General features: G+C 36.5%; 1 protein-coding gene across 1 annotated transcript in view; it reads right to left on the reverse strand.

Moving 5' to 3' along the window:
- Positions 1 to 1,435: 1,435 nt before the first annotated feature.
- The window catches only part of LOC110448349 (A disintegrin and metalloproteinase with thrombospondin motifs 18-like), a 112,032-nt gene continuing 100,025 nt past the window's right edge, over positions 1,436 to 13,442 (reverse strand). Inside the window, exons 13-22 of the mRNA XM_021494536.1 lie at positions 13,355 to 13,418; positions 12,672 to 12,783; positions 12,240 to 12,370; positions 11,709 to 11,832; positions 10,811 to 11,055; positions 10,075 to 10,337; positions 5,331 to 5,538; positions 4,509 to 4,700; positions 3,807 to 4,152; positions 1,436 to 3,087 (exon numbers count right to left, since the gene is read on the reverse strand). Coding sequence (XP_021350211.1) covers positions 2,975 to 3,087; positions 3,807 to 4,152; positions 4,509 to 4,700; positions 5,331 to 5,538; positions 10,075 to 10,337; positions 10,811 to 11,055; positions 11,709 to 11,832; positions 12,240 to 12,370; positions 12,672 to 12,783; positions 13,355 to 13,418 — 1,798 coding nt within the window. The 3' untranslated portion in view covers positions 1,436 to 2,974. The remainder of the gene's footprint in view (positions 3,088 to 3,806; positions 4,153 to 4,508; positions 4,701 to 5,330; positions 5,539 to 10,074; positions 10,338 to 10,810; positions 11,056 to 11,708; positions 11,833 to 12,239; positions 12,371 to 12,671; positions 12,784 to 13,354; positions 13,419 to 13,442) is intronic.

Consider the following 13,442-nt stretch of genomic DNA (forward strand, 5'->3'; position numbering starts at 1 on the left):
ATCAAATATTTATTTGTTTGGCCAATGTGGAGGCTTTCGAAAATTAAAGGTTTCGTTAATTTGCTTCCAAATGGCCAATTTTCAAAGGAAATAGCACAGGACAGACGATATTCAAACATTTTACAATGAAAAATGAAGTTTTCTACCCCTCTTTGTTATGCCATATCTTCTATACCAATTGTCTGATGAATTTGAATTTTCATATCTGCGTACTTCATTTATTCCAGATTACGAATATAACAATTAATTTTAAATCCTTGATGAGGCCAGAAATGACCCTTAATACCCCTGATCTTGTAGTGCATCAATCTTTCAACGCATTAAAAGGTTAGTGATGGAGTTTATTGGCCAACCACAATATAGGCAGTGTGAAAGGTATATATTGAAACTGCAATGAAAGCAATCATACTTTCGTACAAGATTTCAAACGAAATAAGGGCAAAACTAAGAATACCACTTAAATATGTACGCTTTCAGAACTACATAACTACTAGATAATTAAAACATGTAAATGAGTTAGTTAGCACATATGCAATCACTTTTCTCATACAACAACAACATAAATAGTCTTGTTCAACTGAAATGTTTGATTACCAATACCTCTAGTGACCAATGTCAATTATCTGATTCTAATTAATCTGTCTTACTTCATTTAACATTCAAATATCTGAGATTAAATGATAATGCTGCAGTTTAAGAGACTTTTAGCATTCTACGTTATTGGGCAACATCAGCAGAGTCATCCAATAAAAACACAAAAATCCCATTTGAAGACAAAATCATTGATATATGGTCACAAATGTGACTATTATGTCAAGTAAATAGCACTGCACAATGTCAACCATCATTACTTAGGGTCAATCGGCGCGGTGTCCATTAGGCTTAATTAAATCAATACAGAGAAATATTTCATAATCGATTTATAAAAAATACATCATTGATTTTTCCTCCCGAAAGATTTAACAATCACAGTTAATTTCTTTAAGAAATATTTACATTCATTCAGAATCACTGAAGACTGAGAGGCAGAATAAAATGAAGGCTACAGACGAGTATTTCATCTTATTGTCCGATAACCTTCCAAAACATTTGACTGCATAATATTTTCGGAAGGGGTTTCTGATTGTTGAAAGAATGAGTATTGTTTAGTTATATTATGCCCTTTTATCTACAGAGGCATCGTAAAAGTGTGATAAAAAATGAATTCTAAGCAATTTGTGGCCATAACAGTACAATAGCATGCAGATCTATACTGACAGCGAGGCTTGATAGGAGGATTTATCTCCCCTGAACCTGATTCGATTATCAATACAACATCATGACCAATTTAATTACATAACTGTATCTCACACATTCAGCCCCACAGTCAAATAGATCAGATAAAGTGAAAGTTCATTCATCAAAAAGGAAACGTTATGAGAAACAAAATTGGCCCATGCAGGAATAACACTTATCTTATCGTTAACTTGTTGATATTCTTTCTTTACATAACATCTTTAGAACAATGCTTAATTCCTTCACAGCTGATCACACTGACACTTCTTACATATATACCTACATGTATACTTGTAACTCTTTTCATAGATAATGTTAATGCACACACACACGGGTAAATAACCTCTTGAAACAATGTTTTGATCCGATATCTCCTCATCGCATGCATCCTCGGGCTCATTGGGCAGTGCACTATTAATTGATATAAATACAAAACATATTCCCATCGTGAACTCAAGTATGATAGGTTGTGCCTTGAACCTTCAACCTATATCATATTTGATACCATACCTAGTGCATTTGCCCCTATATTCTTACCACCATCTTTATACAAATACCTTGGTTAATGATGTCAATGGTTTTGACTAGTTATTTTTTCAGCATTTATGTTGTCTTTCCTTTTGTTTTGGTGTGTTCCTAGCTCATGTTGTTGTCTTTCCTTTAGTTTTTCTGTCTCCTCAGTTCCTTTTGTTTGATTTTCAAATAGAATTTTGAGTTTCTAATTTGGGTATTGACAGTTGATATATATTTGTTCATTTAACTGCAGTCTACAAAAAAGTTCTCAAAATCTTTCTCCTGACCAAGGATTTCCCGTTTAGGAAGGTTTAAGGAAAAATGCAATTTCCAAGTAAGGGACAATAAATGAATATAGAACATGGATATTCCATTTTAAACTTATCCCCACCCTGTGAATTTATAGATTACTTCCCTTCAATTGGTGGCATTTATTTTATACCTAGATGTGGCGTCACTTGAGTTATACAAGAGCATATCCTTATGATTCGGAGGCACTTTGGTAAGTATACCATTATGTCAAACATGGCACTGATGATGAAGGATTGGTGTAGCACTAGATTACTTAAGGTTTGGTCCGGACCATCCTAGAATATGAATTCAAACTGGTGAACACCTGTGACTGCGTTTTGAGATTTCAATCAGACATGACAATTTTTCCAAGACATCTCCAATCTCTGTTGTTTACTATCTGGTTCAGTATTGTAAAGGACTTTTCGTGGATCCCTGACTATATTTGACATCTGACAATTCCACCTGTTTTCATCAGTAGTTTTCAACATCAAGGTTCCCTTGCTATGGTTTTCTCAAATCTTTCGGGAAAAAGGTACCGTGACCGTGTCTTTTTATGAGGTTCATGATCAGTCATTATTCACAACTAAGACATCTTGTAAATTTGATCTTTGACCTTGCACCATACAGGTGACTAATTCCATGATAATAAGAAATGTTATCTACAATCCTGGTATACATCAACACCGGTGTTGCCGCAATCATCCTCACTCTTTTGAAGCATCCTTCAAGAGTATTTGGTAGCTTCTTGATGCTTCAGCTGCATCTATGCCTGAACTTTTCATGGAGATTTAACAGTTTCATGTTCCCAAATACTGGTGCTTTCAGCAAGGTATTGAAGCCAACAATAGTCCCGTTCTAAGATGTAGTTGGTCTAGTTTCCGTGGCGACTGTGTCATGATTTGGCTTTACATGATAAACAACACTTGCGCCCATAGAAATGATGGTTACATATATCATGTTTTGGCACTAGATGGCACCACTGAAACTGGTCTATACACAATGGATCTGGAAGATAAAAAGAAAAGATATCTTAATAGAACAACTGTTTATATTAGCAAATGGATTCAAAAACTTCTTCCAATGGAGAACATTTTAAGAAATTTAACATTAAACAATAACTATTTCGGAAAAAAATAGTTGCCCTTGTATACCTTTGAATAAACCTGAATTATGTCTCTTTATGGATTAACACTAAATATGAAACATCAAAGCTTTAATGATTACAGGTCTTCAGAAGAAGATTTTGGCTTAAATAAATGAACACATAGTACAATGGTTTGGTGTATAATGGCCCCCTTTAAAATGGACACAGAAATTGTTACAGTATCTGTTTACCTGGCTCGACTTACTCTCGACCTCAATATCATGAAAGTAAACAATACTGAACTTTCATTTAAATTGATTGCCAATTGAGTTATAACTTCTGGAAATCTGTCCAAACTTTGTTATATTTTATACAATTACAAGATCTACAATGGTGTACATGTGGTAAAATTAGATTTCAATAAAGTATCTTTGGAAAGTTTGTATGATTTCATGTTTGTGAAGGGCCAGCACCACACTTCACTGATGATAATTGTCATGGAAACATACTTTTGCAACTATGTGATGCCAATATGGTGCCAGAATGAATTTTTAGGAATAGGGAAAAAAAGAGTGTTTAAATCACAAAGGGGTGGACAGGAACTGACCATAACTTGTCCGACATTGGCCGGTCATCTTACCTGGTGTTGGACATGTGGTGGTCTGACACCTCCGCCTGGACAATGGTTTGGTGCTGGCTGGACATCCAGACGCTAAACCCTGTGTCTGTTTGTCCATACAGTGGACAAGGCGAGTCTGTATCCCGGCCCCACATGTCACTGAGCACTGTGACCATGGCGATGAGAACCAAAATGGATGCTCCTCTACAGGGCATGCTAGGAGCTGACACTCCTCTTTTAGTGGAATGTCCGGGGGAATGACATCCCGACATTTTGCGGTGCTTTCCATCTTCCATCCACGACCGTTTTTCTGTTTGCCACATTTGAGTTGCCGTGTGCGAACCCCAGAGCCACAAGTGGTTGAACACTGCAAAAAAAATGTTATTACATTAATTCATCAAATAAAGAAATAAGCGACACACTGATTGCCAGTATTTATATCTTATGTACGTTTTACACCTCATGCAAACAATCAAATCTGTTTTAAGAAAATTCAAGATCATTTATTGACAACTCTTCAATTAAGCAAATAAATATCACACTTCCTCTAGACCTTGACCTATAAGTTATCACACAGGAACTTGACCTTCCCATATAACACTTCCTCCATGACCTTGACCTATTATCTATCACACAGAAACTTGACCTTTCTCTATCACATATCCTCGATCTAGATCTAAAGGTGACCTTGACCTATTATCTAACACATTGCAAGACCCTCACCTCTGCCCAGGATGACACAATCCATTGGTAAGTAATGATTGGTGGACACTTGGTCACCTGACACTTCCTCGTCGTGGCAACAGCCGGCTGGTGTTGACACATGGTGGTCGGGAGATCTATCGGGCCGCGACTGGTACGACTGCGGCATGTCACCTCTCGGGTCTTCGTGCCCGGACCACATGTTGTTGAGCACTGTAATAAATAACAGTAAGAAGACATGAGTTACTACCATATCACACCAGTATCCTGTAAACATGAGTTATATACCACTGTATAATATCGTCTGGAGAGGCATTTATCACCAAACGAGTAAATACATACTCTTTAACAAACGGGGGTTGAAAATATTCATTACCAAGACAAAATCAAAGCATAATACAAGAAAAGTAAGTTTATGATTGTCTGTATTAATATAATCTTCAATAAGATTCTTCATCAGTCTGGAAATATGTAATATCAAAGATTCATTTTATATACAAACAATGTACTATTTAATTTGTCGCAATGTTTCAAGACCAACTGGTCCCTTTATCAAGCTATGATCTTCGTACGTTGAGACATATTTATTGTTTGTGTATAAATTAAAACATTGATGCTAAATATTTTGAAAAAAATCTTGTTGAACATACGATTTATTAATGCTTATGTTTTTTTTCTGATTTTTACATATTGTAATCATAATGGTCTATTTATCAAAGGTAGCTCAATTAGTTACCAAAGCTACTATCCCTTGAGGCCTACTCTACTACCTACAGTAAAACATAAACCCATTTTTTCAGTTATCATTATCTATGTGCACAATTAAAGGTAGATAACTCCTACCTCAGACCATTTTTTCATATGCCAAGCAGGTGGACATTCTTGTGTGTTACAAGCAATCTTCTTGGCAGGACGGATATTTTTGTCACAGCGGCGTTTACTGACTCTACGGTCCTCCTTCTGTGAGATTTTCTGGCGACAGAACACTCGGCGCTTCTGTTTCCCTCCCCCACACGATTTTGTACAGTCACCCCAGGGCTCAGTGAACCACCTAAAAGCAGAAGTAAACTGTAAATAAACTCTTTAACATAATTTTATCTCCAAGCTAAATTTCTGTAAGAATTTTAGTCAATATTCCATTTAACATACAAAGACATACTCAGGTATAAGTATGATCAATTTCATATTTACGTTGTAGAGCTAAACATCTTTGAAATCCAAGGCTTCCATTCTCCATACAGATATCTTCTATGCAATATACATGTATATGTCATCACGAAATTGAAGGCTCGACACTGATGGCACCAGTTGCGGATAATACAAGAAGACAAAGTTGATCATACCTTCTGAAGTTTCAACTTCACCAAAATAATTGCATAGCAGCATAATGATAAAAGTGACCACATGCTCCTCTGTAATCTTCAAAAGACAGGTAGTAGCATAGCAATTGGTCGGTTTTTATAAACGAAACTCACTGCTTAAATAGCTTAAACCACATACTTTCAATCTTGTCAGGACGTACATGTTCCAAGGTTGTTGAGAATGATATAGTCGTATTTATATCAAGACCATGCAGAACCCTTGGATTTCCAAGATGATTACATGATTACAATTGTTCTATGGCTATGTACATTTGGCAAAATGGTAGCAGTAATTCCATAATTACATATATAGGAGTACATAGATACAGATTTACAGAAGTCCCATGGTTACATATCCAGAAGTACATGGTTACAGTAATTCCATGATTACATACCCAGGAGTACATGGTTACAGTAATTCCATGATTACATACCTCGGAGTACATGGTTACAGCAATTCCATGGTTACATACCTATAGGAGTACATGGTTACAGCAATTCCGTGATTACAAACCTAGGAGTACATGGTTACAGTAATTCCATGATTACATACCTAGGAGTACATTGATACAGTAATTCCATGATTACATACCTAGCTAGGAGTACATGGTTACAGTAATTCCATGATTATATACCTAGGAGTACATGGTTACAATAATTCCATGATTACATACCCAGTAGTACATGGTTACATTAGTTCCATGATTACATACCTATGAGTACATGGTTACAGTAATTCCATGATTACATACCTAGGAGTACATGGTTACAGTAATTCCATGATTACATACCTAGATAGGAGTACATGGTTACAGTAATTCCATGATTACATACATAGGAGTACATGGTTACAGTAATTCCATGGTTACATACCTAGGAGTGCATTGATACAGTAATTCCATGGTTACATACCTAGGAGTGCATGGTTACAGTAATTCCATAGTTACATACCTATCTAGAAGTACATGGTTACAGTAATTCCATGGTTACATACCTAGGAGTACATGGCTACAGTAATTCCATTGTTACATACCTAGGAGTACATGGCTACAGTAATTCCATTGTTACATACCTAGGAGTACATGGCTACAGTAATTCCATGGTTACATACCTAGGAGTACATTATTGGTTACAGTAATTCCATGATTACATACCTAGGAGGACATGGCTACAGTAATTCCATGGTTACATACCTAGGAGTACATTATTGGTTACAGTAATTCCATGGTTACATACCTAGGAGTCCATGGTTACAGTAATTACATGACTGCATACCTAGGAGTACATGGTTACATTAGTTCCATGATTACATACCTATGAGTACATGGTTACAGTAATTCCATGATTACATACCTAGCTAGGAGTACATGGTTACAGTAATTCCATGGTTACATACCTAGGAGTCCATGGTTACAGTAATTACATGACTGCATACCTAGGAGTACATGGTTACATTAGTTCCATGATTACATACCCGGGAGTACATGGTTACAGTAATTTCATGGTTACATGCCTAGGAGTACATGGTCACAGTAGTTCCATGATTACATACCCAGGAGTACATGGTTACAGTAATTCCATGATTACATACCTAGGAGTACATGGTTACAGTAGTTCCATTNATACCTAGGAGTACATGGCTACAGCAATTCCATGGTTACATACCTAGGAGTACATGGTTACATTAGTTCCATGATTACATACCTAGGAGTACATGGTTAAAGTAAGTCCATGGTTATATACCTAGGAGTACATGGTTACAGTAATTCCATGATTGCATACCTAGGAGTACATGGTCACAGTAGTTCCATGATTACATACCCAGGAGTACATGGTTACAGTAATTCCATGATTGCATACCCAGGAGTACATGGTCACAGTAGTTCCATGATTACATGCCCAGGAGTACATGGTTACAGTAATTCCATATTTACATACCTAGGAGTACATGGTTACATTAGTTCCATGATTACATACCTAGGAGCACATGGTTACAGTAATTCATGGTTACATACCTAGGAGTACATGGCTACAGCAATTCCATGATTACAAACCCAGGAGTACATGGTTACAGTAATTCCATATTTACATACCTAGGAGTACATGGTTACAGTAGTTCCATTATTACATACCCAGGAGTACATGGTTACAGTAGTTCCATTATTACATACCCAGGAGTACATGGTTACAGTAGTTCCATTATTACATACCCAGGAGTACATGGTTACAGTAGTTCCATTATTACATACCCAGGAGTACATGGTTACAGTAATCCCATGATTACATACCTAGGAGTACATGGTTAAAGTAATTCCATGGTTACATACCTAGGAGGACATGGTTACAGTAATTCCATGGTTACCTACCTAGGATTGCACTGATACAGTAATTCCATGGTTACATACCTAGGAGTACATGGCTACAGTACATGGTTACATTAGTTCCATGATTACATACCAAGGAGTACATGGTTAAAGTAAGTCCATGGTTATATACCTAGGAGTACAGGGTTACAGTAATTCCATGATTGCATACCCAGGAGTACATGGTCACAGTAGTTCCATGATTACATACCCAGGAGTACATGGTTAAAGTAAGTCCATGGTTATATACCTAGGCGTACATGGTTACAGTAATTCCATGATTACATGCCTAGGAGTACATGGCTACAGTAATTCCATGATTACATCCCTAGGAGTACATGGCTACAGTAATTCCATGATTACATACCCAGGAGTACATGGTTAGAGAAATTCCGGGATTAGATACCTAGCTAGGAGTACATGGTTACAGTAATTCCATATTTACATACCTAGGAGTACATGGTTACACCAAATCCTTGGTGTAACATACACAAGAGTGAATATATATAGTTACAGTAGTTCTATCTAGGAGTACATGGCTACAGCAATTCCATGATTACCTACCCAGGAGTACATGGTTACAGTAATCCCATGATTACATACCTAGGAGTACATGGCTACAGCAATTCCATGATTACCTACCCAGGAGTACATGGTTACAGTAATCCCATGATTACATACCTAGGAGTACATGGCTACAGTACATGGTTACATTAGTTCCATGATTACATACCTAGGAGTACATGGTTACAGTAGTTCCATGATTACATACCTAGGAGTACATCGTTAAAGTAGTTCCATGGTTACATACCTAGGAGTGCATGGCTACAGTAATTCCATGATATTCCATGATTACATACCTAGGAGTACATGGTTACAATAATTCCATGGTTACATACCTAGGAGTATATGGTTACAGTAATTCCATGGTTACATACATAGGAGTACATGGTTACAGTAATTCCATGGCTTCATACCTAGGAGTACATGGTTACAGTAATTCCATATTTACATACCTAGGAGTACATGGTTACAGTAATTCCATGGCTTCATACCTAGGAGTACATGGTTACAGTAATTCCATGGTTACATACCGAGGAGTACATGGTTAGTAGTTCCGTGATTACATACCTTGGAGTACATGGCTACAGTAATTCCATGGTTACATACCTAGGAGTACATGGTTATAGTAATTTCATGGTTACATACCTAGGAGTACATGGTTACAGTAGTTCCATGATTACATACCTAGGAGTACATGGTTACAGTAATTCCATGGCTTCATACCTAGGAGTACATGGTTACAGTAATTCCATGGTTACATGCCTAGCTAGAAGTACATGGTTACAGTAATTCCATGGTTACCTACCTAGGAGTGCATTGATACAGTAATTCCATGGTTACCTTCCTAGGATTGCACTGATACAGTAATTCCATGGTTACATACCTAGGAGTACATTGATACAGTAATTCCATGGTTACATACCTAGGTGTGCATTGATACAGTAATTAAATGATTACATACCTAGGAGTACATGGTTACACCAATTCCTTGGTGTAACATACACAAGAGTGAATATATATAGTTACAGTAGTTCTATGGCTTAATGGCCTAGGGGTTCATGGTAAAGTAATACCAGGGTTACATATATGGGGGTGCTTATTTACAGTAATACCATCGTTATTGTTGTACATGGTTATCAAAATTACACACACATTGATTAAACACCTATACCCAGAGTTACATGGTAACACTATTTTTTTCGTTTATGCTTATTGCAATTCTCTTGTTACTTTGATAAGAATGTTACAGGTACACATACCCCTGGGTACATGGTAAGAGAAATTCTGTGGTAAACATACCTTGGGGTACATGGTTTGACATTACAGGAAGACACCCCTGTGTGTGGCCTTGACTTTGGGTCACAGAGACGAGGATTGACCTCTTCCCCGTCCTCACGATAACAGTGAGCAGTGGACGTCTGGACACCACCTGCACACAGCTCGCTACAATGTGTCAGCTTCACGCTCCAGGTGTGATTGTGGGGAACTGCAAACACCGTGGGCAAAACCTTGGGCATGGCGTATTGGTACGATATCCCAGGATTCACGCCTTGTGACAGCAGCTGTAATGACATACGAGTTCTTTTGTCGATACCACACATTGCTGATACAGTATTGAAAATATAACAACTAAATTAAAATCATGTTGAAAGATATTTTTAAAAACAACCTTCTTGTCATTGACTTCTCCATATGCTCTTTTACGCTTAGAATGGTGTTGTTATCCACATAATATTTGTTCATAAATGTAACATGATTTGCTTATGACAGAGTATGCTTTTCCACATACCACTGTTGTATAGATACTATATCTTAGTCATGACATCTGCTAGCGTGAACAAACATCCCCTTTTAAGAAAATATGTTCCTGATTTCTGTGGTAATAGTTTACCTGTAAAAAATACAAGCCACCAAAAAGTTATAAGGAATCTGGTAGCACTATGTGCCATGGTCAGTATAGACCAAAAATCTGCGAAATCAAGATCCTGTGAAATTGACCATCTTAGCAAATCTGCCAAAAATTGTGGACTTTTACCTCCAGGACAATGTCCTCAGAGAGTGGTCCACCAGATTCCAGTCTCTCCGGCTCTCGATAGCTTCGTTTGTAAATAAATCTGGCCCCTCCAACCATGTAGGACCCCTCTGTGCTCAAGTGCCAGTCCCCATTTAGGTAGTATTTACCGAAGATATTACGGAGAGCAAGGTAGTTTGTGGATAATGATGTCTCGCGTAGAACGATGCTACGTGCTCCCTTGGGGATGACTACGATGGGGAAGTATCCTGTAAAATAAAACCCAAATTGTCACATAGCACTTAATCAGCCTGAATTTCCTTTGGAAAGTTATTTTCAAGGTCATAAAACATTAAAGCAGAAACGATCACTTTCAATGGATTCATGCATGGTTGAGAATGTGAAATTTCAAACGGATTCACTTCAGAATTGATTGGTATTTGAATTAAAAGTTTAAGAATTTACATCTCGTTCCAATTGAAGTTCAATTTTTCAATAAGGATATTTAATGGTCACTTTGTCAGGCCAGTTCAGTTTGGATAAAATTATTCCAGAGTAAATAGCCAAGAAAATTTTACATAGATATGAGTGCAGTCTCACTATTTAAATTCACACTTGGATATCAAATAGTATGACATAACAGGAAACAACATGTCTTTAATTTTCTGTTTAAAAGTCTATATCACGTGTATATTTCACGGTACAATCTGATATCACATTGGTTAAATGCAGTAATTAACTTTACAGATAAAGAGAATAGGGAGGCTATTATGGTGATTTCTCATTTAATTATCCCCATTTATGAAATTTACTATATCTCATTCATATTTAGATATATATCTTATCCATGAAATGTTTCAATTCGTTATCAATTTTCTGTGTAAATAAACTTGTATATTTAACAACTTTGTAGCTTTCTTACGATTTCTTTCTGGTTGACTTTCATAGATGCCCTCAAACACATTACATGTAGAGTTATCTCCCATGCACACTCCACATATGTCTTTCTTGGCTGGGGAACCAATCACAAGGTCGCATCCTACGGACTACAATACCAGATATCTTATATATACACATCTATAATGAAACAAGCGTTTAGATGGTTGTTAAATCTATATCATTAAATTCCATGTGACTGAAATTAATAAGCATAAATAGACATTTAAGGAGTTTCCATAAATATGAAACAGCTTTTTAAATAACAATACATAATTAAAATAAATTAGTATTTAGTTATCTGTCTGTGGGGTGTAGATGAAATTTTCAGTGAAATCTAAAGATAAAACTTTTGGTAGGTTAATCTAAGAAATGCTTCATACCCAGTGTATTGAAAATCTGTCAAACTATTCTAAAGAAATTGTTTTAAAGCAGCATCTCTATATCCTTATTATTTTTTCCTTTTTTTCCCTTAGATTTATTTCAAGTCAAGGTTCCTAGTGTACACTTGACTTACGCGACACTGGCCCTGGACACATATGTCGTTGGAGTAGTCGTTACAACGCGTGCCGTCCACCACCTGTTTAGCCAGGGCGTAGAAGAAGTTGTATCCGTTGGCCTGACAGTACAGCTTACACTGATCCTGGACTACAACACAAAATTTTCTAATAGCACAAATGTCTTAAAAAAAAGAGAGATTTTGTAAACTAGTATTTATATTAGTATATATCATTATAAAGGACACGACAGTATTCCTAATTATTTCATGAAAAGACCCAGGTCATAATTTTTAAAAAAATCAACTTATTAGAATTTTAGTATTATTGAATTATTTTTACAATACTTTTTCAAAATTTGATACATCTTTATAACAGTTCCCTCTATTCTCCTCTGAATAGTTTTTTTTTCATCAGTTACCTCCCTTTACCTAATCTCTTGCTTGACTCACCATCAAAGATGCGTTTGTATGGTTTCCATTTATAATGCCACCCACGGAATGCTTTGTCATCGTACCCCTTACACTGGACACCTCGGAAGTCAGCACTGTTCTCTCCACAGCTCTAGTCAACAACAACAAAATTATTTAAGTTTAAGTTAACGTTGAACCCCTTCGTCAGTGTAGGCATCTCAAATCTCCTCTCCAGGCTTCACTAAACTATTTGTACATATTCATTTACTTAACTATTAGTGATTTAGAAGTGTGTGGCTTTAGCTTCACAAACTTTTTTACAATCAACTTTTATTTCTCCATTAAATGGAAAGTATAATTTCCTACCAAAACAGAAAATAGTACATCAGAATAAGACCCAACCCATTGAATCTAAAAAAAGTCTAGTAATAGGTACCTTTGAATATTCAATTCTTCTTCAAGGTACAGTCCATTCCACTTAAGTGTATTCTCAGACTAATTAATTGGATATAACATAACTGTAGGTCAATTCACCTAAAAGTCCTTTATTTCCCTATATGTTACTTCACCTTAGATGCTAACTAGTATATTTACTTCACCTTAGAGATCATATAGTATGTTTAGTTCATATAAAAGTCCTTTATGTATGGAACTGTAGGCTACTTCACCTTAAAGTCGGTTGAGTATATTTCAGTACATCAGAAATTCCTTTCAGCACCTACCTGTAAGTTACACAGCTTACTCATGCTGTCGTTCCCCTTGCATGGTTCCCCTCCATATTGTGGTCTGGAACACAATTCATTGCAGTCA

This window comes from Mizuhopecten yessoensis, unplaced genomic scaffold (assembly GCF_002113885.1).
Source record: "Mizuhopecten yessoensis strain PY_sf001 unplaced genomic scaffold, ASM211388v2 scaffold419, whole genome shotgun sequence".
Classification (NCBI taxonomy): Eukaryota; Metazoa; Mollusca; class Bivalvia; order Pectinida; family Pectinidae; genus Mizuhopecten; species Mizuhopecten yessoensis.